The sequence below is a fragment of the Patella vulgata genome, chromosome 5 (genome assembly GCF_932274485.2).
Source record: "Patella vulgata chromosome 5, xgPatVulg1.2, whole genome shotgun sequence".
Classification (NCBI taxonomy): domain Eukaryota; kingdom Metazoa; phylum Mollusca; class Gastropoda; family Patellidae; genus Patella; species Patella vulgata.
The window spans coordinates 64,590,004-64,616,210 of record NC_065883.2 but is presented as its reverse complement, the minus strand read 5'-3'; the positions used below and the strand labels follow the sequence as shown (position 1 = coordinate 64,616,210).

At 33.8% G+C, this 26,207-nt stretch overlaps 2 protein-coding genes across 2 annotated transcripts; one reads left to right on the top strand and one right to left on the bottom strand.

Moving 5' to 3' along the window:
• Positions 1-1,018: 1,018 nt before the first annotated feature.
• Positions 1,019-19,658, bottom strand: LOC126820370 (integrator complex subunit 7). The gene is made up of 20 exons (XM_050548273.2): positions 19,514-19,658; positions 16,480-16,609; positions 15,581-15,727; positions 14,272-14,409; positions 13,517-13,646; positions 12,628-12,867; positions 11,345-11,459; positions 10,552-10,653; positions 9,858-9,952; positions 9,285-9,381; positions 8,679-8,815; positions 8,206-8,391; positions 7,478-7,633; positions 6,367-6,561; positions 5,878-5,981; positions 5,470-5,535; positions 4,809-4,953; positions 3,643-3,738; positions 2,497-2,685; positions 1,019-1,860 (listed from the first exon to the last, which is right to left on the bottom strand). The coding sequence occupies exons 1-20, from the start codon at positions 19,620-19,622 to the stop codon at positions 1,612-1,614; spliced, it is 2,826 nt and encodes a 941-aa protein (XP_050404230.1). The 5' UTR covers positions 19,623-19,658; the 3' UTR covers positions 1,019-1,611.
• A 190-nt stretch (positions 19,659-19,848) lies between these two features.
• On the top strand, positions 19,849-23,915 carry LOC126821515 (COMM domain-containing protein 1). The gene is made up of 3 exons (XM_050549959.2): positions 19,849-20,023; positions 21,909-22,202; positions 23,082-23,915. Exons 1-3 carry the CDS (start codon positions 19,856-19,858, stop codon positions 23,184-23,186), a joined length of 567 nt encoding a protein of 188 aa, XP_050405916.1. The 5' UTR covers positions 19,849-19,855; the 3' UTR covers positions 23,187-23,915.
• Positions 23,916-26,207: the final 2,292 nt, after the last annotated feature.

The following is a 26,207-nucleotide window of genomic DNA, read 5'->3' as shown; positions in this document are numbered from 1 at the left end:
ATGGCCAGACAAAGTCTGAATTGGTGTCTGATGATGATGCCTTGTTTCCAGGGTCCTTATTCATAAAAACTTCTAAAATATTTTAAGAAAGCGACATCTCCATTGCTTGAACAGGCATTATGCAAGAGCTAAATCTGCCTTTTGCAGGTTTTTCCTTAGGCCTTAAATGTTATATAAACTATAAATTAATATGAACGTTTGATGCCATCAAATGCCTCCAATGTTAAGTAGATTTAAATACGTTTTGGGATTACCTTAACAACTGTAGCGTTGACCGTCAAGGCTGGACTGGAATAGTATGGCCAATATCTAGACTGAGTGAATTAACTTGACTGAAATTTTCAACATATTCCATTTTATCTAATCTTACCTAATGCTGCTTTAAGAGCTGAAATTTGTACAACGATTTTAACCTTTAACCAATGAAAAGAGCTTCCCCCTTAAAATAGTTCAATTTCAGTTTTTAAGAATAAGGCCCAGTGGCTGATTTTTATGGGGGACATTAGAAAGATATGAATTCTATTGAGTAGTAGATTATTATATTTTTTTAAGCAACATACTGTGGAAATATACACTTTTTTTTAATGACTTTGTTGTCATTTATCACTGTCTAAAAATAATGTGACGACATTCTCAGCAGAAAACATAAATAAATTTCAAATGTAGACACCAGGTTACCATAGTTTCTTGTCTAGAAGCAATAATAATTTATTTATTATACACGACAAACTTCCTGGGAGACATCGACAAACTTCCTGGGAGACATCGTGGCGCGGTCAGTATGGTGCTGAATCACTAACCAGATCTTGGGTTTGATTGAAGTGTTAGCAGAGAAAGTTATTCAGGAATTTCCAGCCTGCTTTCGCCCTGGATAGATGGCCTGGCAAGAAAAAGCGGCAAGTCGTGTGTATACCACTCACAGCTTCTATAAGATATCTGGACAGTTGACAATCGAAATAAGAGTAGGCAACATGTCATCGAGACATTTTAGACATTGGTATTACTTACAATGAAAGAATCTGGATACATCCACCTTTATTCTGATTGGGAACCATGGTGGCTCTGTGAGTAAGATGTAAGGTCCGTGTTCAATCCCTGTGTTTACCCAAGATGAATGGTACGAAATAAGATAGATGTATAACAGAAATGAGAAAAACACTTATTTGTTTGAAGTTCTTAGAACATTATACAAAAAATATGAAAATATATACAATCAAAAAACATTTCTTGTATACACTTCTCTTAAACATCTATGAAATTTACATTTTTTACCATGGATCAACAGTTTCATATATAAATACAAGATGTTTTAACTCCTAACAATCAATCGGAACGAGCCACATGCATGCGACTGGTTCCTCTCACAAGTTTCCTAGAAAACATTTATCTGCAATATGACCCTAGGTAGAAGCGGACATTATTCCCAACCCTCTTAACAACACTAAATTAGCATTTTCAGTTCTTCAGTATCACTCTAAATAGCCTCAGATTAGTGAATTTGCTTGGTTTAATTTCAAAACTTCAAAATTCAAAATAGTAAGCAAAAGCTAAAGAAGTAAAACCTATTAAGATTTTGAATACAATTACAAATTTCAAATTATTTTTCTGATTTTAATGTTGTGTCAGACGCTGAAATCTAGCCTGTTGTTGTTGTCGTAATATCATATCATCGTAAGATTTCACAGTTAAAGTTTCTTTTGGTCCCGTATTCCATGTGGCTCCATTTTCATCAATAATGGCTGCCTCAATTGTTATTCCGTGAATACCAAGTGCTGGGAACGGTAGCAGGAAGTTTACACAGAAATAGTCATTGTGAGGTTCAACTGTCCTTGTGAAAAACTGAGAGGTTGCTTCATTCATCTTAAATGTAATTAAAAAACAGTTACATAAGATAAATGTATATGAAAAATAATTAATATTTTGACATGCTAAGCATACAAATTATCTCCCTTGACATACTTATTCTAAACCGTCTGCATTTTTCATATAATTTCTACATATTGAGAAATTTACACATGAATTTTAAATAAAAAAGGTCATGTTTTATTACGAATCACCAAATTGTAGCATTCTTTGGTCATTCATATTGGTTTTGGGAATATCCAATAATATAACCATATTGTTGCTCTGGATTCAAAAGGTTGTATTCGTTTTATGCCAAATTGTTTAGGAGAGTCATAATATTGTACAAAACGTCCAGTCAAAATCTTTGGTAAGTCCCATTTTCATTCAATATCTAAATACCCACATACAATATCTTGAAACAATGTCTATAAAACCACATTTTAATGTCTTAGAAAAACAATCACTTGACGAGAATATGTGCAAGAAAATTCTGATTCTGAGAAAGCAAAAATGTGAATTTTATAAAATATGCCATATACAACCTTTTGACTCCTCACAGTCCATCTGCTAAGTGGGTCACATTCCATACCCAACAGTTTCATGGCATGCAAAAAATCAATTAAACTGAAATATTGATCATGTAATTCTCACCTTGTTATTTGAACTTGTAGCTGAACTACGACTTTGTAAATTAGTTTTAGCTGTAATAGTTACACATTCAACTTGTCTATATAAACTATCATTATGTTGTATAACCCCTTCTACCTTTAATGTCATATGAGTATCACATCGAATAGAGATAGGTTCTTGATGTATATTTTGTTGTGGTGAAACTGCCAACTGTAAATAAAAACACATCGTATCTATGAAAACTAACACATTTTTAATATTTATTTCTATGTCAAGAACTAGGTAAGAATTGTTGTTTTTAATTAAATGTTAAAGTCTTTGGATGTTAATTAAGAAATGAAATGAAATGAAATGGAGTTTAACGTCCTACTGTTCTGCTCCTAACCTGGGCTAATGAAGACGGGCATACGCCATACAGTGTGCTATGAGGGAAATTTTGCCCGGACAGCGGCACTACGGCCTACTCTTATATTGAATTCCAACTGCCAAGGGATCTTTTATGTGCACGCCAATGTGTACACAGGACCTCGGTTTTTCGTCCCATCCGAACGACTAGACAGCTTTCCTTGTCAGCCCCTCCGTCCTGCATCACTGACAAGAGAGAACCACGCCGGAAAATCTGGATGAACTTTCTCGGCCAATGCAGGGATCGAATACCCGACCTCCAGGCTAGCGAGCTAGCGTCTTACCCACTTAGCCACGTGATCCCCTATGTTAAATTAAGGGATGGGGGAAACTCAATCAGATTAAAATACAGGTCTATATGTTTTTTTTATACTTTCGATGGCCTACACTACATGAAGATCTGACGAGGTCGTACGAAAGGCTTTTGACCCTATGATGTCAGACATTGATTAATCAATCAGCGTTGACGTTTCTAGTGGTTTACCCACAGTTCCATGCATCGCACGCCAAGAAGTCCCCATAACAGATGGTTTCATTGGCTAATCCCTCAAGCTATCCAGAACGCAGGTTATATAACAACTTTTCCAGATCCTAGTGTAGTACAGACAAATAAAACGAAACTTTGAACTAAAAAATGAAACAAAATAGGATCTGGGGGGAAACTATTACATGAAATTTTCCTCAGTTGACAAAAGAATAAGAGGTATTTGTGGTGACAGGGATATATTTGAAAGAAAGAAGCAGGTTTAGAATGAGAATTACCTTGACAGCTGTTGATTGTAAAGATTGGAAGAAGTATCTAGGATAAGGATGAGATGCTTGTAACATTAATTTAGCTGATGATGATAAAAACTCAATCTGGAAATAGTCAATTATAAATTAAAGATCTGTATTTTCTGTTCTACACCGCTATGATTAAAGCAAGTATTGCTTATTAATATTTTGTCTTTGTACACTTAATTTATGAATGAGCATAACTTCTTATGTTTTCATAGTAAATAGTAATAAATCAGAGCCATCTGTGATAAATTTTAGCTTTCTCTTATACTGATATCATAGCCATACTATATGGACTCATTTCCTCTGATTTCATGAATGTAGCTAATCTATTTATGGCAATTCCTTTTTTTCCCCTTTGTATGTCAATTTTAACTTTTTGGTCAAGAATTAATGAAGTTGCTTTAAATTTATATTTTCTGCCAGGTTTTATTAATATAATATTCATGATATTGTGGCTGAAAGATCAAGATGTAAACAATCTTCTAGTGAGGAAATTACCACAAAGTCTGCAGATTCCTTTGACTGCGTGTATAGAAAAATATTGAGATGTTCACAAGTGCCCTGCAGATTTTAATCAGATAAATATAACATGTTGGGCTCTGTATGGTTATAAAGATCAAGATCATCGGAAAGTTCAAAATAATGTCATAAGCCATATATTGGAGTCATTGGGGAAAGAATTACGTCTTGAGTCCATATTGCGGATGTTAGTGAGACCTGAGCATATTACACAAGTAAATAAACAAGCCTTCTAAGAGTATTGCTGTCCCCTACTGACCCCCACCATCTTTTACAATACATACATTTATAAGAGCTTAATACCATGGGTTCCATGTCAGCCGTATATGCCGGTCAAGATCGAGGGCTATGGAAAATGACTGAAACTAGATTTGACTCAGTCTGCCAACCTTCAGTCATTTAACTTAAAGTTTAACCCAAAGCACCTCTGGAAAACAGAATTTTCATTTACTTTTAACGGAACCCCACAGAACACAAATTTGATCGGTAACTCAACTATATACAGAACTGAAAGTTTACTAAAAACAAATCTGGACAAGAAAAATGGCGAAGACAAAAGCAACAGTTTCCTCTGGTTTCAATGGTAGGAGACTAATAAAGGGATTAAAAATAGTGCGGTGATATATTACCTTACTAGTCATATCCGATATAGGTGTTGTATGTAAGGTAGTATCCAGATTAATAGAGATTTGTTGTAAAGCTAATCTAATTGATCCATCTAAATCTTTATCACTTGTTTGATGCATTTTTCTTCTTTCTCCTAATAAACCAGCTCTAAAATATAAGCGAGAGAGAAATGGGGTTTAACGTCCACTCAACACAAACTAAGTCATTTCTGGGCTATAAAATGGTTCAATTAAATTTCAATAATTCGCTTGCACGTGCGTATGGGTCTTTAGCTGTGGGAGGAAACCGGAGGACCTGGAGAAAACCCACGAGGTTGGACAGGCGACCCTACTCCTTGTCATGTACCATCGGGGAATCGAAACCTCGCCAGTTGACTCAAATGACAGACCTTATGATACAGCGTGCATGTGCTAACCATTCGGCCATCCACCCCCCTGTAAAATTTAAAGTGGAATGGATGAAATTTGTGTCCTGAAATGACAGCAGACAAACCACTAACTCTGGTCAGTTGGATTACACCATAAATAAATTCTTGTTTTATATGAAATAATAAATTGGCTTCTACATTTACTCTAACTACTAATTTGACTTAGTACATCAAATAAAACTATGATATTCATCAAGTTATTTCCATGAATTACTGATTCACTTGACATTACTCACCCTGTATGTACTAAAGATACTATTGTAGTTATACTAGATTTAATCACATCACAGCTCTGCTGTAATCTTTAGAATGTTAAAGGAAATAAGTTCCGGTAAAAACTAAATATACATGAGGCTTTAATATTCTACCATATTAAAGTCACAAGGCTTCAAAATTCTACCATATTAATGTCACAAACAGAAGCATAACATAATTAAATTAATTCAGCAAGCATAGGATTAAACTTCCAACATTTCAATTTGTCAGAAAGATACGATACGATCTACAACAAATGTTTTAGATTGTCATTCCTAACCTCTACTCTAACCCTCGCACTACCAATTGATCTACAACAAATGTTTCAGATTGCTATCCCTACCCTAACCCTACCCCCATCAATTGTTTTATGTAGAAATAAAGGATACATATCAACATTTTGTAGTGAGAGAGGATCAGCATCAAATGATGACCAGTGTAGCTCAGATATCTTAACACTTAATTCTTCATATTCCTGAACACATTTCTCCAACTGAAACACATAAAATACAACAACTAATATTCCTGAACACATTTCTCTAACTGAAACACATAAAATACAACAACTAATATTCCTGAACATATTTCTCATAAAATACTACTATTATTCTTTTGGGTCAAATCAACAGATAGAAATGGGGTTTAATGTCAACTTGATACAAACTAGGTCATTTTGGGACTAACACATGGTTCAATTTTATTTCAATAATTTGCTTAAGAGTAAGGGTCTTTAGGAGTGGGAGGAAACTGGAGGGCCCAGAGAAAACCTACAACATTGTAGTTTATAAAGGAATTCAAAATCTTTGAATTTTGATTAGCAACCTTAAAGAAAAAAAGGCACAAAACAGAAAAAATAACTAAATATAAAAGTTTTATACCTGTCCTATAATTTGACTCCATCTAGCACTATCTTGACCATTAGTAGCAGCAAGAGCAGAAGCAATAGCTGGTGGTGGTGATGTACGGAATGTATTACATGTTAACAGTAACTGTTGATGAGCCTGTAGTAGTTGTATACGAACACTGATATATTCTATAGGAAACTTGAGAGAAAAACTTTGATTACTGCCAGCCTGAAATAAAAGAGAGAGGGAGAGTTTAACTTCCACTCAACACAAAGTAGGTCAAATCAGGACTGGAGAGAGAGAGAAATGGGGCTTAACGTCCACTCAACACAAACTAGGTAATTTCGGGACTAACATATGGTTTAATTTTATTTCAATAATTCGCTTGCGTGTAGGGGTCTTTAGCAGTGGGAGGAAACCGGAGGACCCGGAGAAAACCCATGAGGTTGGACAGGCGACCCTACTCCTTGTCACGTACAACCGGGGATTCGAAACCACGCCAGTTGACTCAATGACAGGCCACCCCCCCCCCCACCTGGAGGAAACCTGAAGACTCTGAGAAACCCTACGAGGTTGGACAGACAACGCTACTACTTGTCAGTTGACCCAATGACAGATTTTATGACGCGTAAGACAGAGAAGAACCTTCAGGATTTTTAAAATGAAATGAAATGTGGCTTAACGTCCTACTGTTCTGCTCCAGCTGGGCTAACGAAAACAGGCATACACCACACAGTGTGCCATGAGGGAAATTTTGCCGAACAGTGGTGTTACACTCTAATATCAAATTCCATCTGCGAGAGGATCTTTTACGTGCACACAAATGTGTACACAGGGCATTTTTAAAGCCGGGGCTAACAAGTAAAGTGTGCCCAGGCATTTGTATGGTATGAAATACTACCAATCCCTGTGTGCACACTGGCATACAAATCAAAGAAGCCTTCTTGGTGGATTCAATTTGAAGAAATGTAGTTAAAAAAGCAGCTGTCACAGCAAAATTCTCTTCAACACATTACACTGCTGAAACAAAAATAACCATGCTTGTCTCAAAATACAATCCTAGAAATGTGCCTCACTTTGTTTAATTTCTGCCCTATTTTGTCTTCAAAGAAATTCTAAGCAGTAGACTACAAAATAAAATCACCTTTAGAGCTACAAGAGCTTTCTGATAAAGTTCTAGGGCATCAGAAGAACATTTAAGTAGATTAGAGTTATCGGCCTTGACTGAATTTATCTTTGTTTCAATCTGACAAAGAAATTCTAAAGCTGTTAACCAGTAGTACAGGTTCTCAGATGCTATCTGTAAATAAACATAATAAAATCAAGAATCTAATCAAACCAAAACAGTTTAATTATCATTAGACCTTACTTTCATTACTCATAAGAAAGGTCTAATAACATCTGTATGGAGTTTGTATTCTACTGACAATACCTGGCATTTCATTTAGCCAATAAACCAAGACGGTGGCTTGGGCATTGACTTGAGAACAGAGAATTGATATATAAGCAGTTAGACCATATAAAAAAGACAGCCTGGTTCTCAGATATCATTGTGTCCCTTTTTATTTACAAAAGCAAAAAATATAAACATTCTCATTAATTATGCATAAATCTGGCTATTGCATGTCTTTCTTTAGGCCTTAAATGCAATCTGATTAAATCACAGATTCTATTTCGTTTCCTTTTTTAATGTTCAAAATTTCATTTTACTTGTCTTTACTACACTAGGATCTGGAAGAGTTGTTATATAACCACTGTTATGTTTCAGATGGCTAAATGTCACTAAAGGATTATAATTCAAAAATGGCTGTAAAATAGAAACACTTCACTAGAAGGACATAATCTATGATAATGAAGTATAAACATTCTTACTTCTTTCTTCAACTGATGGAGCAATATTTCCGCTATTCCACACTGGCTATACCTCATGGCCTGACGAACAATTTTATAAGCAAACCAGTGATTGGATGAATCTACTGACTGAAGAATAAGATCTTTGATTTGATTGGGTATTATAGCTCCTCTAGCAGCTTGGAACAACAAAGTACATAAGAAAACCTGAAAACAAAACAATGGTATATTTTAAATATTTCATATACTAAAGATACCACTAGTTTCTATAAATAGATAATTACCCGTTTATTACTGATATCACTAGCTTTTATTGACTGTGTATAATATATAATTACCTGTGTATTACTGATATGACTAGCTTCTATTGACTGTGTATAATATAAAAGTGTATTACTGATATCACTAGTTTCTATTGACTGTGTATAATATATAATAATTACCCTTGTATTACTATCACTAGTTTCTATTGACTGTGTATAATATATAATTACCTGTGTATTACTGATATCACTAGTTTCTATTGACTGTGATAAATAAGATAATATACTCGGTACAGCTCCCTGTAAATTCTGACTATTATCATCTCCTACAGCAGCTAAACTTTCACATAATAACTCAGCATGTTTACCTGGTAGTAATAAAACAGTTTAATACAATTAACTAATTATAAACATGTAGTTGGTAGCAGGACAATTGGTAGCCTATTCTTATTTCAAATTCCAACTGTCAAGGGTTCTTTTACGTGCACACCAATGTATATACACAGACCTCGGTGTAGTTGGGAGCAGGAAATTTGTAGGCAGGACAACTGTTGGATGAACAATTACTGGCCATTTCTTCAATTTTTTTAGGTCAGTTTATTAAATAATGTATAACAAAACATAACAACATAACATTACCGACAGTTGTCCAAGATCCATGTAGTTATCGGTTTTAGAGTTTCAACAATTAAATTATCAAAATTTTGACCAGATTGGTGTTTTCTATTTATTGAAAGAGAATATGTCAAAGAGACATAAGAACGTAGTATTGGATTGACTTTTCAAGAAACAGCAAGCATACTCTGCTTAAGAAACAAATATGGTATAAATTTTTACCTTGTGCTTGAGGTAGTAGATTGGCCATGGTTTCAACAAAAGAACAACAATATTGTGGTGAAGCTTGACAAACCTGAACAGCACACTGAAGACTCAGCTGTAATAATGTTATAATATATTACATAAAAACAGAAACAATTTCAGATAATCGCTCTTAATTCAGCTAAAATCATACTTTTGACAAATCTTAGTACCAATGGGCTCTAGTATTTTTGCCTTTTGGAATTATAGTGTATTGGTTATTCCTCATAATACTTGCTGAGTTATTGCTATTACAAGAACAGTGTAGCCGCGAATGTCATTGCTACCATTGTTAAGATAATAACCAAAGTCTCGATTAACCATTTTTAAATCAAATCATTGAATGGCCGAACCGTTCTAATCTGCTTCAAATCGGAGCCATCCGATGGCATCAAGAGTTGATTTCATGTTAATAAATGTCTAATTAATTAATAAATTAGATAACATTTAAGACCTAAAGAAAGACCAGTGATTGCAGGATTTAGCTCTTGCGTATGTGAAGTGGGATTATGTAAGAAACATAATATTATTTTTTTATATGGCCTTGCTTACCTTTAACTCTTTTAAAGGACATTTTTCATTACTTATAAGTAAAATAAGATGTGTCTGTATCATTGTAATTTCCTCTGATATTTCATTATTTAACCCTACAATAAAACAAAATACATCTCAATATTCATAAAGATAAAGAAATGAAATATATTCATAAAGGTAAAGAAATGAAATATATTCATAAAGGTAAAGAAATGAAATATATTCATAAAGGTAGAGAAATGAATCTATTCATAAAGGAAAAGAAATGAAATCAGGTTTTATATCTTACTTTTTGAGATCAACTGGGCTAATGAAGGCAGACATTTTGCCCAAACACTGGTGCTTACAGCCTACTTTATTTTTGATTACCAACTGCCAATGGTATAATAGACAGGGCCTCATTTTATTTACAATCCGAAAGACTAGACACTTTTCCTTGCCAAGCCTTCCATCCTAACACCACAGACAAGGAGAAAACAGTGTGGAAAATTCTGAAAAACATTCTGGTTAGCGAACTAGAACCATACTCATCAAGCCACAATGGCTCCTATTTACAAAGGGCAAAAGTGTTCTTACATTTGATGGACAACAATAATGTTCTAGGAAATAATATTACAGCTGACCTAGTATAACCCAACATCTCAAGATTAATATTAGTTATTTTCATGTTGATATAATGTAATTTCTGTAATTTTTATAAATTACTACTCACGTCCAGATTTAGCTAATACGGTCATCAGCTGTACTGTTCTAGTGGATAATGTTAGGTTGTCATGGTAACAATATTCTTGACAAACTGCTTTTAGCTTGGCTTCTGAAATCCAAATTAATTATTAACATATAAATTGGAAACAAAAAGAGAAATTTGAATGGTTGAATGTTTTGTTCTATAATGTGTCTTTCTAGGTATATGCCATGTTCCTGAAGCATCAACCGTGAGTTTTATAACATCTAGCCGTTGTCACATTAGTCAAAATTGCTGAACTTATAGGTAGGTTATTGCCCTTTACAGCAGACACATGAACAATAGCATTGTCCAATCAGGTTGTTACACAAACACACTCAAATCTAACACGGTGACCTCAATGGAAACCTTGACATTGAATGAACCTTGAACTTTGCAACTTGATTATCAAGTGCAAGACTTGGTATTCGTGATAATATTTTCTATCAAGGAATCTGAGATACCCCAGCTCAGTCAGTAGCCAATCAAAATTAGTGACAAAATATGCAGGATATTAAGTGAAGGGCTTGATTAGATGTATGGATAAATCAATCATAAGAATCCATTGAAATAAACTCTTGCATAATAAAGACAATTAACAATACATAGAATTCCTGCTAATGAGAGAACTTGTGCCTCAAAATGTAGTGGTCTCACTGATTAAATTAACTAAAATTCTTCACCTCTATATACATATACAAAATTTGAGTTAAAAATAATAATCCCTCCACAAATATAATGACGCTTTTTTGAATACATGAGTAATTATAATTTATCTTACCTGGAAGTATTGGTATAAGTTGAACTGCTACAGAATTACAGATTGTATTTAATACATTTACAGCAAATATCTTTAATCTTATAGATGGTGTACACATCATAAAATCACTTATAGACTGAAAACAGAACAAATATCTTTAATCTTATAGATGGTGTATACATCATAAAATTACTTATAGACTGAAAACAGAACAAATATCTTTAATCTTATAGATGGTGTATACATCATAAAATCACTTATAGACTGAAAACAGAACAAATATCTTTAATCTTATAGATGGTGTATACATCATAAAATTACTTATAGACTGAAAACAGAACACATATCTTTAATCTTATAGATGGTGTATACATCATAAAATCACTTATAGACTGAAAACAGAACAAATATCTTTAATCTTATAGATGGTGTATACATCATAAAATTACTTATAGACTGAAAACAAATATCCTTAATCTATCAATAGGATTAAAGATGTAGAGGTCGTACATAGTGAAAGGTGTAAAAGAACAAAGAAATGAAACAGATTCGAACATCCAACTTTTCCACACTAATTTTGCTTTTCATCAAATTCCATCGATAAAGGGTTCTTGTAGGTGCATGTCTACGAATACATAGGTAGACTTCTGTTTTGTATGTCATTCGAATGATTTGACATTCTTCCTTTGTCAGACTCTCAGTCCTTTATCAATGACAAAGAGAAATCTGGCTAGAAAATCTTGAGGAACTTTCCCAGCCAACACAGGGATCAAATAACGGACCTCTTAATTAACAATCTGATTAAAACATAAATCCTATTTCGTTTCGTTTTTTATAGTTCAAAATTTCGTTTTACATGTCTTTACTACACTAGACTCTAGAAGAGTTGTTAATATTGACGTGTTCTGAATAGTGTGAGGTATTAGCCAATGAAACGGTCCGTTACGGCAAGCTTTAGGCACGTTTTGCACAGAACTTTGGGTAATCCACTAGTAACACTAATGCTGATTGGTTAATCAAATGTCTGATGCCATAGGCTCACTTGCCGCTTGTATGACCTCTGACATGACCTATCACAACAACCGGTCAGATCTTCATGTAGTGTAGGCCATCGAAAGTATAATAAATGAAACGAAATATAGATTTGTATTTTAATCCGATTGTTTAATTAATGAACCAGCACCTTAGTCACTGCGCCACCATGGCTCCCAATAAACTCTTAGAACATAACACAATCAGAAATGAAATGGGGTTTAACGTCCTACTGTTTAACACGATCAGATATTCACAATAGATAAACATACCTCAATATATTCTGCTCGCCATAAATGTGATGATATTTTAGCAAGCTGTTTTAAATTGTTTAGACAGATTATTTTGACAGATTGTCTGCAGTCTGTTTGTAAATATGAGAGTAGTAGTTGAACATGTTGTTGAACAGTAAATAAAGATTTAACAGCTAGTTGAGTCATGGTATCTAACGTCAACAAAACAAATCTACATGCTGGATATCCTTCCAGTAAACTTGTACAAACTTGCCAGGCCTGAAAAAATTAACGAAAGAATGCTAAAGTATTGATAATTGAATTTTAAAGAAAGATAAGGAACATTCATCCATCAAATTTTAAGATTTTTAAAAATTCTAAATCTTGGTGTCAATAAAGGTTTGATTTTAAATTACAAATAACACATTTTTTCCAGAAGTTTTTTACCCCCTTTGATTCTGATTTATCACCTGCGATTGGGAATGATGACTTACCAATGAAAAACTTTTATTTAGGTTAATTGTACTGTACTTTGGTGTTAGCACTTTGAGCTTCAGAAAAGAGAATTTCCAATTTTCTTGGATGAGTTCTCTCCCTTACACCACAAATACAGATCACATATTTCAAAGTGTTTGTATTCAGTGAAGGTGGATGGCATTAAGATAAATGAACAAAAGATTTAAATTAAATTCAAGGCCACATAAATTTGATTTTCTGTTCTTCGGGAACACCTATTAAAAAATTTCTTCTGATTGTTTCAGGAAAATGACTAATTTAAAAACCAAAGTTACTTGGTTGCACAGTTTAAAAGCTTTTAGTTCAAAATTTTATTTTTTGGAATTTTAAACAAAATATCTTTCACATGATCTCATGTGGCTATTTCTGAGAAACAGAAAATCAAATTGGTTTGGCCTAAGATATAACATACTTTGGAAGCTGTAGTCATATCATGATGCATATGTTGAAAGATAGGAATAAGTTGTAACTTCATATCTACTGGGGTAGCTAAACCAGAAATCATTTCAGCTATTTTACTACAGATACCAGCTGCAAAGGTCCTGTAAAAACAATTTTATATTAATAAATTATAATAATATAATAATAGTTTTTATAATCATCACTTTCATTCAAATAACTTTTGATAGAAAATGGTCATAGATTTACCACCATAAATCAAATATAGGGGATGAGGTTTAACATCCATTCAACACAAAATGGGTCATTTCGGGGCTAACATATGATATGGTTCAATTTTTTTCAATAATTTGCTTGCACATAGGGGTCTTTAGCTGTGGAAGGAAACCCACGAGGTTAGACAGGCTTGGTACAAGTGTGGGATCGAAACCATGCCACTTGACTCAATGACAGACAGTATAATCTAAAATGCACACGTACGACCATTCAGCCAACCAATCCGCCTTTAAATCAAATAGAAGTACTGAAACATTATCATGTGTTTAAACATGTTTATTAAATCTAACCCTCTCACATTTAATAACCAAAACAAAAAAAAATCTATTGTTACAAGAGGGTTTGTTCATAATCACTAATCACAATTTCTAGATTATTCAAAGCTGTATGTTGTACCCTTCAGATGTTATGTAATCAAATATAGTTTTGAATAATATAGAAATTGTGATTATCAACATATTTTCTTTCATTATTCAGTTAATTTATACTTACTTTGACACAGCAGAAAAATGATCTGCAGCAAAAATAGCAGCCTCAACTTCCACAGCATCGTGTGAATCTAAACTGAAAACTATACTATGATGAACATTCTTCTTTTCGGAGATAATACATGCTATACTTCCTAATGTCCTAAAAAGAAACAGATATGGGGTTTAATGCCCAATCAACACAAACTAGGTCATTTCGATACTAACTAATAGTACAATTTAATTTCAATTATTACATACAAGCTTGTGAATGAAACCATGCCACTTGACTCAATGACAGACCTTATGATCTAAAGAACATGTGTTAGACAACTTGAAATTCTATATACCCAGCTCTAATTTTCTAAAAAATAAAAGATTTTAATAATAAGGATGATATTTAAAAGAAACACTCTGGGTGCTCAGGAGCATTCTGAATTAAGTGACCTGGAATTGATCTCTATCAGTTCTGCCAGACTCGATAACTAAAGTGAGTAGAATCATGACAAACACAGGGAACTTGTATCAATGGTGATACATCCGAACTAATAGACACTGTCTGTCCTTGCCAGACCCTCTGTCCAGCACCACTAACATAGTGAAAACCCACTGGAAAATCCAAGGAATTTTCTCAGGCAACACCGGGAGTGTTACTCACTGAACAACAGCGGCTCCCATGAGGTTAAGAGAATTCAATTCAGGGACATTCCATTCAGTATGCTCACTGTAATTTATTCATAACAAATACATTCTAGTTTTAACAGTGGTCAGTGACTTGATGACTTTGACAATCTGCTACCCTACTTGATTGAACTGTGATACCTTCAGAAACTTGTTATAAACAGATTGTCAGCATTTAATATAAAATAAGTCTTTTAGCATCAGGAATATTAAAACCCTTGATTTAATCTAATGATGTACTGAACATTTTTAACAGGGACAGTCACAAGAGGTATTGTGCCTGACAAAGCCTGAATGTGTGCTACATATAAGAAGAGAGAGAGAGAAATGGGGTTTAACGTCTACTCGACTTATGGAACTAACATATGTTTCAATTTTATTTCAATAATTTGCTTGCGCGTAGGGATCTTTAGCAGTGGGAGGAAACAGGAGGACCCAGAGAAAACCCACAAGGTTGGACAGGCGACCCTACTCCTTGTCACGTACAACCAGGGAATCGAAACTACGCCAGTTGACTCAATGACAGATCTTATGATGCAATGAGCACATGCTAACTATTCGGCCATCCAACCTCCTCATATAAGAAGAGTATGCTGCATAGCTAACTTTCCACCAGAGCTAAGGATCCATCTGAAATAACCATTTATGTTTACCTTAAAGTAATAGCTCTAGCTACAGGATCGTTACTATGTAATACTGTAAATATCCTTTTAATAAACTCATCAACATTTATAATCTTATCTAAATGTTTTTCACTTTGTTGTGTAACTTTCAAGATGCACAATCTAATGAAGTTGTTGCTGAAATGTATAAAAACTCATAAATAATAATAAATAAATCTTAAGTTGATTCATAAACTACATAGGCAATCTACTTGTGATTGTTGAAATTCGGTAAAAATATGGTTGAGTTGACATGAATGACTATCAAAATTTGCTTAACTATTGTTGGGACACAAATAAATGAAATGAGGAGTAACGTCCTACTGTTCTGCTACAACTGGACCAATGAACACGGGCATATGTCATACAGTGTGCTATGCGGGAAATTTTGCCAAGAAAGTGGTGCTATGATGGACTACATTTATATCAAATTCCATCTGCCAAGTGTTCTTTTACATGCATGTCAATGTGTACATGGGACGACGGTTTTTCATCCCATCCAAACAACTACATATTGTTCCACGCTGGTATATCCAGATGAACTCTCTTGGCCAACACCAGAATAGAACATGGGACCTCTCTGAGGCACTGTGGCTCCCGAGACACATATAGAGGAATTCAGGCAATGCCTTACAAAATAATAGGTCAGCGCTTTCATTTTCAATAAGTTGGTGAGAATAAGTTTATTTAGAATCTGATATTACATAAAAAAAGTAACATTTCAGAGGAATTTATCGTTTACCATACAAAACTGTTAAAAGACACTTCTAATGGAGAGAAGTCAAAGCTGGAATAGTCTCACTGGACATTAATTAAAGATATTTAGTAATCATTTCATAATAGTACTGTCTGTACTTCTAAAAATACATCATATACGTAAAATATCTTACCCGCCCCTGAAGACATCTGCTAATTTTAATAAAGCTGAGTTTATAAGAATAGGAAAGGGATACTTTTCAAAAAGTTTTGGAAACTTTACAACTGCTTCACACTGATTTCCAATCTTGATAGAGCGCAAACCTGCAACAAAACACATTTCATAATTTTACTGACAATAAAACTGGAGTATATATTCTAAATTTGGGAATTTTGGAATAGACATGTGCCATGCAAAAAGTGGTAGCATGATTTACCCATATTTACCCAAATACCCTATTATTTCAACTCCTATTACAATCATTTATATCAATTTTGATAATTTACTGTTCTTTATGCCAAATTGTCATTAGGGTTTCACACTGCGTAGCTTGTGTGAAACACTATTGTTTTTGTTAAAATTATTCTTATTATTATTCTTATTATTCTTATTATTATTTTTTTTCCAATTTGATTGTATCTCAGAAACTACTTGTCGGATTGATTCGATGTCTTCGGTTTTACTGGAAAAGTGGGTGTGACTTAGAGATTAAAGCTATTTCGAACGTTCTGCGACAATGCGAAATGTCCGAAATCGTCGATTTTGTCGATTTTTGAAATATTGCCGTAATATTAACAATAATTGTCGGATTTTAACATTGGATGCATTTTGACATAGCCAGAGACAAGGCACATAGCCACGGTTCTTTAGATTTTTGATTTTCCACGAATCGTCGGAGATATTAGGCGCCAAATTTTGAAAATTTAAATTTTTACAAAAAACTTTTTTATTCATGAATATTTTAATGTGGTATTTTACCCAGGGTTAAAGAGTCATCTGATTTGACCAAAAATGGCACCATTTTTTGTCATCGTAAATTTCCTTGACCCCCATTGGCTAATTCAGTTTTTCAGTCCTGGATTAATTATTTATTGCTCGATTTGTATAAAACAAAGTTCATATGCTCCGTAATCCAAAATGTCATTTTTTTTGTTACCGGTAAAGTTACCTTTCGGCAACGGAAGTGACGTAAATTTAGCAAAAACTACAATTTTGACAGTTCGGTACCACTTTTTGAAAGCAAATATTATTTTTTTCAAATCTGGTATGACTGAAAGTGTGTGCCCTGTAAAGGCGCAGAAAACATCGGGCTCATTTTTTTTAATTTCGATTTCGTTTTCGGGTCATTTTGATTTAAAGGTGAAAAAAGGTGAAAAAATGAGCTATTTACAACCCATTCAGGCTTTTCATATTTTAAAATATTTCTTCGCAACTTTCATAAACTTGTAGCATTAATCCATACGAAGAGAATCTATCTCAAAATTAGTTTGTAATATGAGCAGTTGCCGAGAAATGGTCAATTTTGCATGAGTCACTCTTTACGCTATTGTGTCTGTAAAAGAGTCAATTATTATTGGATTTTCATAAAAGTGACACCATTTGATGCATAATGTCAATTGTGACTAGTTCAACTCAATTTAACATTTTCCATGTCACCGGAAATGACGAAATTTGGGTAAAAACTGTATTTATAGCCTTAGAAACAAATAATTTATTGAAATGAGTCGTATTTGTTGTTTGTTTAATATTTTGATATTTGATTCTAATCAACTAATAGAATGAACCCATACGATCATATAGGTATCACAAAATGGTTTCTAACTTTGTTGTTTGTTTAATATTTTGATATTTGATTCTAATCAACTAATAGAATGAACCCATACGATCATATAGGTATCACAAAATGGTTTCTAACTTGTTCAGTTGTAGAGAAATAGGTAATTTTCAACAGGTCACTTTTCAAGGTTTTTTGTCCATAAAAGTGTCAATTATTATTCGATTTTCATGAAATTTTCACTATGTGATACCTAATGCCATTTACGATTTCATACAAGTAATTTAAGATTTTCATTATCACAGGAAGTAACGTCATTTTGGCAAAAACTGTATTTTTAGCTTTCAAAACAGATATTTTATTCAAATGAGTCTGAGTTGTTATGTTTTTAAAATTATGATATTTGATTCCAATCAACAAATAGAATAAACCCATACGATCATACAGATTCCAGAAAATGGTTTCTAACTTGTATGGTTGCAGAGGAATTGACGGTTTTCTACAAGTCACTTTTTAAGGTTTTTGGTCTATAAAAGTGGCAATTATTATTCGATTTACATAAAATTTTCACCATGTGATGCCTTATGCCATTTCTGATTTCATAAAACTAATTGAATATTTTCATTATCACCGGAAGTACTGTACACTTACATGTAACAAATATATAAAATGAATTGATATTGCTGGATTTGGTTGATTCGGCGTCCATTTTATTTGATGTGTGCAATGATGAGGTGGAAACCTGTTTAATGGTTTCATTGGTACCGGAAGTGACATATGTTTAGGGTAACGTGGCACCGGTGAAACCCGTCATTACTGCATCGCAGTTCTAGTTTTCAATTTAAAATTGTAGTGTTTTTGTGACCAAATGAGATGTTGAAAAAGCCTGCAAAAATACAGACTACCATCTATCATAATGCAAATGTTGAAATTACTGGTAATTAAATTGTTTTGGGGGAAAAAACCCCAATATTTCATGATTCATATTTAAATTGCTCACACCAGATGCTACATGTTTTAGTTCAAAATAATATTGTGGGAAGTCAATAAAATACAGACATCGGGGAATGAAATTGATGAAAATAATGTAAATATTGAAAACAAGTCACAGTTGACAAGTGGCTATGATATCATGTGTGTTTTTTTGGGGGGGAGTATTTAATATGCCAATCAAAACAAATGGATTGAAGAATCGGTTGTGGTTACGTAGGGAGAATCGACAAATTGTTGAAAAAATGACACAAAATAACAGCAGGTAAAATCTAGGATTCAACAGGAATTGCATTTCTGTTTTTTTTGTAAAGTAGGCCTGGGTGTACAGGCCTACATAGTACATTTATAAGATATACGGCGGATAAAATTTCAGATTTCAGTGATCAGATAGTCAATCATATGTTGTTCAATATGAGATCCTAATGGTTCAGAATTTGTTAAAGTTTCATATCAATGAGACCTTTATCAAGTTCCGTCAAGGCAGAGTTAGCGTCTTGTTCCTGCTCTGCTGTGACATTTTCTGAAATAGAGGAATTCATATTTCTTGAGTTGGACATGGACGCGGCCATTTTGAAATGATATTTGTTACAGGAATATAGAACGTAACGAAAGGTAATTAATTTGACATTTATCGTTGTTGTTATTCTTGAAAAGCCTTATATAAGAAAACAACTATAGAAATAGGCATGCTCTTTGTTTAACAACTACAGATGAGAGATATAAATGTGAAAATACTATGTTTTAACATGATAATTCGTTTCAGTTTATATTTGATCAAATAAAAAATCACGTGATAGTCAAAATGGCAGACGATGGAAAGAGTCTTTCTGCATTGTTAAATGGCCTAACAAGGCGAATTTACTATGGTGAAGAGGAATTAACAGATGAATTTCTTAAAAATGAAATATACCCAAATTTGACCGAAGAGGAATTCGAGCATTTGGTCAATAGAACCATACATTTAATGAAGGTGCATGGTTAAATTTAGATACTATAAAAAGTGGGTGTGTCAGTTGGAACTGCAGGGAGAGAGAGTGAGAGAGACACACACACACACACAAACTAGGTCATTTCGTAACTAAAATATGGTTTAGTTTTATTTCAGTAATCCAGAGAAAACCCATGACGGGCATGAGTTTTGACAGGCGACCCAAATCTTTGTCAGTTAAGCCAAGCCGGGAATCGAAACAACACCACTTGATTCAGTGACAGACCAGATTCAATGCGCACGCGTTAACAATTCAGCCACCCAACCCCTCCACTGCAGAATTAGAGAACACATCCAAACGTACACGAATGGTGCTATTTCTAGAAATCAGTTTTAGCATCTAAGTTTTCCTAATTTTTCAAACAAGGGAACAAATTGCTGCTGCGATAAGGATATGAGGGTCACTATTTACTTATCACCGATATTGTCTGTATATTGTAGGCCTGTTTCAATCTGTTTCACAGAGGTATTGCGAAGACTAATAGCTCTGTAAAAGATGATTGCTTTATGATGTAACATCAGATCATGCTGCGTCAATCATTGGCTTAATGGGGTGTGCATTGTTTACATAAGACGCCACTGGTCTGGGCAGAATGGTGCATTTTACATACCCATTTACACTAAATAGGAAATATTTTTTACCTACATATACTTGAACACCTTTATTTATTTTTCTAATGCTGAAAAAAAATGTTCTAGAATTTAATTTGCAGAAGGAAAAAAGTTAATATTTGGGGATTATTAAACATACATTATGGAAGAGCTAAATCTTTAGGCCTGAAATGTTATCTAAATTATTAATTAGACATTAATTAACTTATCCAGACCATAATCAACTCTCGATGTCATCGCTAGCCTGCGATATTAACTGGATTAGGATCCGATTTGCTGCTCAACTTTCATTCATGATTTAATCATGAAATGGATAATCGAGACTATGTTTTTTATTGTACAGACTTTAGTAATGATGATCTAGGCTAGGCCGACAATTCAATCGCTAAATTCTCAGTTCAGAGTGGATCAATTTGACTGAGATTTTCAGCAAATTCCCTTTACATTATCTAATTTATAACTATTATAGTGAGAACTGCCAGCTCTTTATCTAATCTCCCGTAATGTATCTTTAAGTCACATCAATGTCATCCCTATCAGTGACTGTAGCGGACTAACGAATATTCACTGCTGATCAGTGTAAGAATAATACCATTTGTCACTGAATAAGACTGACCAACACTGAGTCTCATTTTGGCCAGGGCGCACTCCATGTTATTCCCATGTCAGACATCCTTTGAGGAATTTTAATGTGGTTAACACGAGCGGCCTAAGCAATCCATTCAACGACAAAGCTTTAACTTTACACAGGCTCTTTCAGGTTACCCAGTATAATATTATGATCATTACCTTTTTTTACGCCTATAGTCTCTTTCATCCAGACAGAGAACAAATGAGGATAAAGAAGATGAAAGGCAGTATGCAGAGAAATATTTTTTTCTATAGAATGCCAAAATCTATCATAAATTTCAGACACCAATACACTGACAATTCAATGTATTTTCTTTTAAGCTGTTATGCTGAGCTAAATCTTAAAGCCCACACTGTATGCATTCATGTCTAATCTACTTACATGAAATGCACCCGTGGCATTTTGTTTCAATAAAACCAATACATATTTAACAAACCGCCACGAAAGACCGGTCATATATATAACATGCCAAAATACAGATAACTACCTGATGATGCTCATGTATATGTCTTGATTTGGAAAACCCCATTTCACTTCTTATCTCTCTTCATTTATACAATATTGTTAGAAACCTATTGAATGTGACCATAATTCTTCTTCACTTTATTTTCCTTTTCTATTTAGAATATGGTGTCAGCAGATATGGATATGACTCAACTTGAAATGTTTCTTACAGCACAGATGAAAAAAAGGGAAGGCGCAATGACAGAACAACAAGCAAATATTTATAGAAAGTTTTGGAAAACGCATAAAACAAAAATACATGATAAAATTGTTGCACAAACTATGTGGGGAAACACTCTTCAAAAAGTGTCATGGAGAATCGATTTAAAATCACAAGCCAGAAGATCAGAAGACATTAACACTTCCTCTGCCATTATGGAATTACAGATCGGAGAGCATCAAAATAAAGATAAGGTAATGTCACTAATCAGCATGTCCTGTAAGCCTGTAAGGAAAGAAGTGAATGGGTCATAAAGGTTGTCACTTCAGCATGTCCTGTAAGCCTGTAACAAAAGAAGTGAATGAGTCATAAAAGTTGTCACTTATCAGCATTTCTTGTAAGCCAGTAAGGAAAGAAGTGAATGGGTCATAAAGGTTGTCACTAATCAGCATGTCTTGTAAGCCTATAAGAAAAGAAGTGAATGGGTCATAAAGGTTGTCACTAATCAGCATGTCTCGTAAGCCTGTAAGGAAAGAAGTGAATGGGTCATAAAGGTTGTTACTAAGCAGCATGTCTTGTAAGCCTATAAGGAAAGAAGTGAATGAGTCATAAAGGTTGTTAACATACATGCATACTGAAATTAATGTGATCCTGTTTGTGGCTCAGTTAGTAAGACACTGGCTCACTAATCAGGAGATCTAGGGTTCGATCTCAGTGTTTACCGAGAAATTTACCCAGGAGTTTCCAGTGTGGTTTCCCCTTGTCTGTGGTGCAGGATGGAGGGCCTGTTAAGGAACAGTGTTGAGGTCCTGTGTAGATTTTGGTATGGACATAAAAAAAAATCCTTGACAGTTGGAATTTGAAATAAGAGTGCACCGCTGTCTTGGCAAAATTTCCACTATATCACACTACATGGCATATGCACGTCTCCATTAGACAAGCGGGTAGAGAAAAGTAGCATGTTAAACCCCATTTCATTTTATTCTGTGTGACTTCGTGTAATGTAATTTTAATATACAATTGAGGCCAAACAATTAATTTTTATTTAAAACTTTTGTGGGTGGCTACAAAATTTCTAATATGGTGCTAGTAAGTATTGGCTATAAGTACCCTGTTTGTGTTTTATTTTACAGTTAACGGAAGTTGTTAGATTTGAAATGGACGAAGATAAATTAAAAGATGTATTAAAAAGTATGCAAGAGATAGAAGAACAAATAGACCAGTATTGTAAAAAATGATTCCGGGTTTTTGTTATATACACCATCCTCATATAAACACAGTCAATATCATTACCAGGTTTGGGGACCAAGCAAGAGGTTTTGTTGTACTAATTGTAATCTTATTAAAACACCATGGGTACCATTTACAATCCAAAAATTCAATCATTCTCTTCATTTTGACTTAATTCCTCATCATAACGCATAGAAGGGGGTGGAGGCGGATTAGTGTAACACATGTGCTTTAGATCATAAGGTCTGTCATTGAGTCAAGTGGGGTGGTTTTCATTCTCCCAACTTGTATGTGACAAGTAGGTGGATCGCCTGTCCAACCTCATGGGTTTTCTCCAGGTCCCTTCCACAGCTAAAGAACCATATATGTTAGTCCTAAAATGACCTAGATTGTGTTGAATTGACGTTAAACCCTGTTTCTCTCTCTCTGTATAGTACAAGGGGAGATTCAGAGGGAAGGGGGGGGGTTCAGGAATGTATCTTACCTATAAAATATTGTACAGTGTACCCTATCATTTCCAAGCTGCATACTTTTTTCAAAATACCTGTATCTTGTGAAAAAGGTGCCCAATTTTAGTAAAACTTTTCAGTGAGAAAGACTTGCTTGGTCGCTAGGCCAATACTGATGATTGTGGTTTGTGGTTATAGTAAAATATTAATCATTTTTTATATTTATAAGATGTAATTGAATGAATTTGTAAATAAATACTATATCTATATAAAATAACAGAAAAAATAGATTTATCTTTATTATACTGGTGACAAGAAGTTTCCAAGATTTTATCCCTGAAATGATGTTTGTGTACTTAAAGATTTTTCTGTATAAAACCATAAATTATTCATTCAGAAATTGTCTACTTAGCGAAAAAAATAACTGTTGTAACATATGATGTATACAAAATTTAATGAATGGTTCCTCAGTACCCCCACCCCCCCAACGTAAACAGAAACATATTTTCTGAAAATAAAAATAAAATCAGAGACGAACAGATGTCTAGGACATGGGCAGATATACAAGGGTTTTAGAACAAGCATAATCCAGGGCTGTGATGGTAGAACAAAGTTATTTTGATTAACATCTTCAGAATTTAATTTTGATAGTTTTGTATAGTGTGAAATTTGGGGGCGATATAATTTGACACACAAAAATCAAACTCCAGAAATTTAGGAAGCTGTTATTTAGATGATCTATGGATATATGACAGAGTGGACATGGATGGACATGGACCATTGTACCTGTTAAAGAAGAAAGTAAAAGACACAAACTAACAATTATTTATCTTTTTGATTCATTTTATTCACAAAACTAATAAATCTAATTTACGAAATACTGGGTAATGATAAACTCCTGATGATCTGGCTTCTTTTCTACAATTTTTTTCCCCCCATCATTGGTTCACCTCTGGAGCTAATTTGATTTGGGGGGCAACTTGAAGGGAGAGGATTACTCCCAGGGTATGATATTCCTTGAGGGGCCTTGTCTGCTAAATCAGCCTCGGTGGAAGTAGGCATAAAGCTCCAGTAGAAGAAGACGAATTCCTTGAGAGAAAGAGGTAGCAATGCTTGGCTAAAATCGTCAGGATAAGGCCATACAAAAAAAAATATTCTGATTTTCAGATTCTCCCGTGTCACTTAAAAAAGGGCTGCATGTTTATATTTCAAAAAATAAAAATCTCATTAATAACCTCATGGAAATATTTCCCCTCGGTTACAGGAAGCAAAAAATTGATAAATGTTAAGAGACAGTCATGACTGACACTAGATAATAATACATTCCCATAAATAACATGATGAGATAAATGAAACTGGATAATCATACATTCCTATAAACAACATGACGAGATAAATATAGTGCCCTGCAATGTCAAGTTAGAATTAATTTAACCCAGTAGTGACTTGATCCTTTGACAAAATAAAAATACAAAAATAAAACTTCCCTTCCGCATCAGACTGTTTGGAAGGATTGTCGGAGAACAAGATTAATTTCTTTATTGGCCTAATGTTTTAATTTTTTTTTTTCAAACATAATTGTTATCTGATCATGTAAAAGCCTATTACTCTTATGGTTTTCCATGAATTGATTTGTTTGAATCAATGTGATATAGTACAAATTGCTTTGAACTTATTTTGTGGCATGTATTGTTTTAGTTTATGTGCAACATGCTTTGTTTGGTTTTGGTAAAGTCTTTTTAGAAAATATTATGTATTATTAATGCACAAAATGATAAGATGAAAATAAACTATTACTGGGATATTTACCTATTAGCTTACAAACATGTAATATATCCTGGGTATACGTTTTGCCTTTAAATTACATACTTGAAAAAAATCTGGGACGGTTACTTTAATGATTTTAAAATAAAATAAATACTTATTCTAACTGTTTTAGCCAAGTAATTTCCTTGCTTTTTGCATTCATGTAATAATCCTATCACGGGGTAATCCGATATTGTATCACACTGGCAAATATAACACTTATTTTCTTTTGCTCAACGGAAAGGAGCAAAGCCGGTTTGATTTAGGTCAAAATAGTGTATACATTTTAGTTATTTCGATTTAAGATTGGCTCTATGGGATTAAAAATTATAAGGAAGTCAGTTTGTTTATTAATTTTAGAAGTTGATTTTCATTTTTAGCTTACGGTGTCGACAGTTGAACACAGTCGCTTATATCTCAACACAGGTTTTGGACGTAAGGATTTCAACAAAGGCAGTCGACTGTTATCCAAGAAAACAAATGAAAATCCGCAATTTTATTTTTGACACAAAATTAATTTACATCTGATGCACTATACAAAGCTTCGAGATATTTTTGGACTGGGTTGTCGAAACATATGAATATGGGGAATGTATTGCGTTAAGATGTTCATAATTTTGCCTTGAGTCCTTGGCAAAAATCGTTAGAAATTTGAGTAAAACTCGACTAGAAATAAGACGAGGTTATGGTTTTTCGGCACCAAAAAGCCATGCAGTGTGCATGGGGAACTTTTGTCATAACAGCCGAGGCTACACTGTATAATCTGAGTTCGAT

What these genes read in the sequence shown, in the direction of transcription:
- LOC126820370 (XM_050548273.2), bottom strand. Translation starts at nt 19,622, where the DNA reads ATGGCCGCGTCCATGTCCAACTCAAGAAATATGAATTCCTCTATTTCA. An exon ending in CGTATTAGCTAAATCTGGAC is followed by an intron (nt 9,953 to 10,551) that starts GTGAGTAGTAAT and finishes GTTTTATTGTAG; the next exon opens with GGTTAAATAATGAAATATCA. An exon ending in TCACTACAAAATGTTGATAT is followed by an intron (nt 5,536 to 5,877) that starts GTATCCTTTATT and finishes AACATTCTAAAG; the next exon opens with ATTACAGCAGAGCTGTGATG.
- LOC126821515 (XM_050549959.2), top strand. Translation starts at nt 19,856, where the DNA reads ATGGCAGACGATGGAAAGAGTCTTTCTGCATTGTTAAATGGCCTAACA. An exon ending in GAACCATACATTTAATGAAG is followed by an intron (nt 20,024 to 21,908) that starts GTGCATGGTTAA and finishes TTTTCTATTTAG; the next exon opens with AATATGGTGTCAGCAGATAT. An exon ending in AGCATCAAAATAAAGATAAG is followed by an intron (nt 22,203 to 23,081) that starts GTAATGTCACTA and finishes TTTATTTTACAG; the next exon opens with TTAACGGAAGTTGTTAGATT.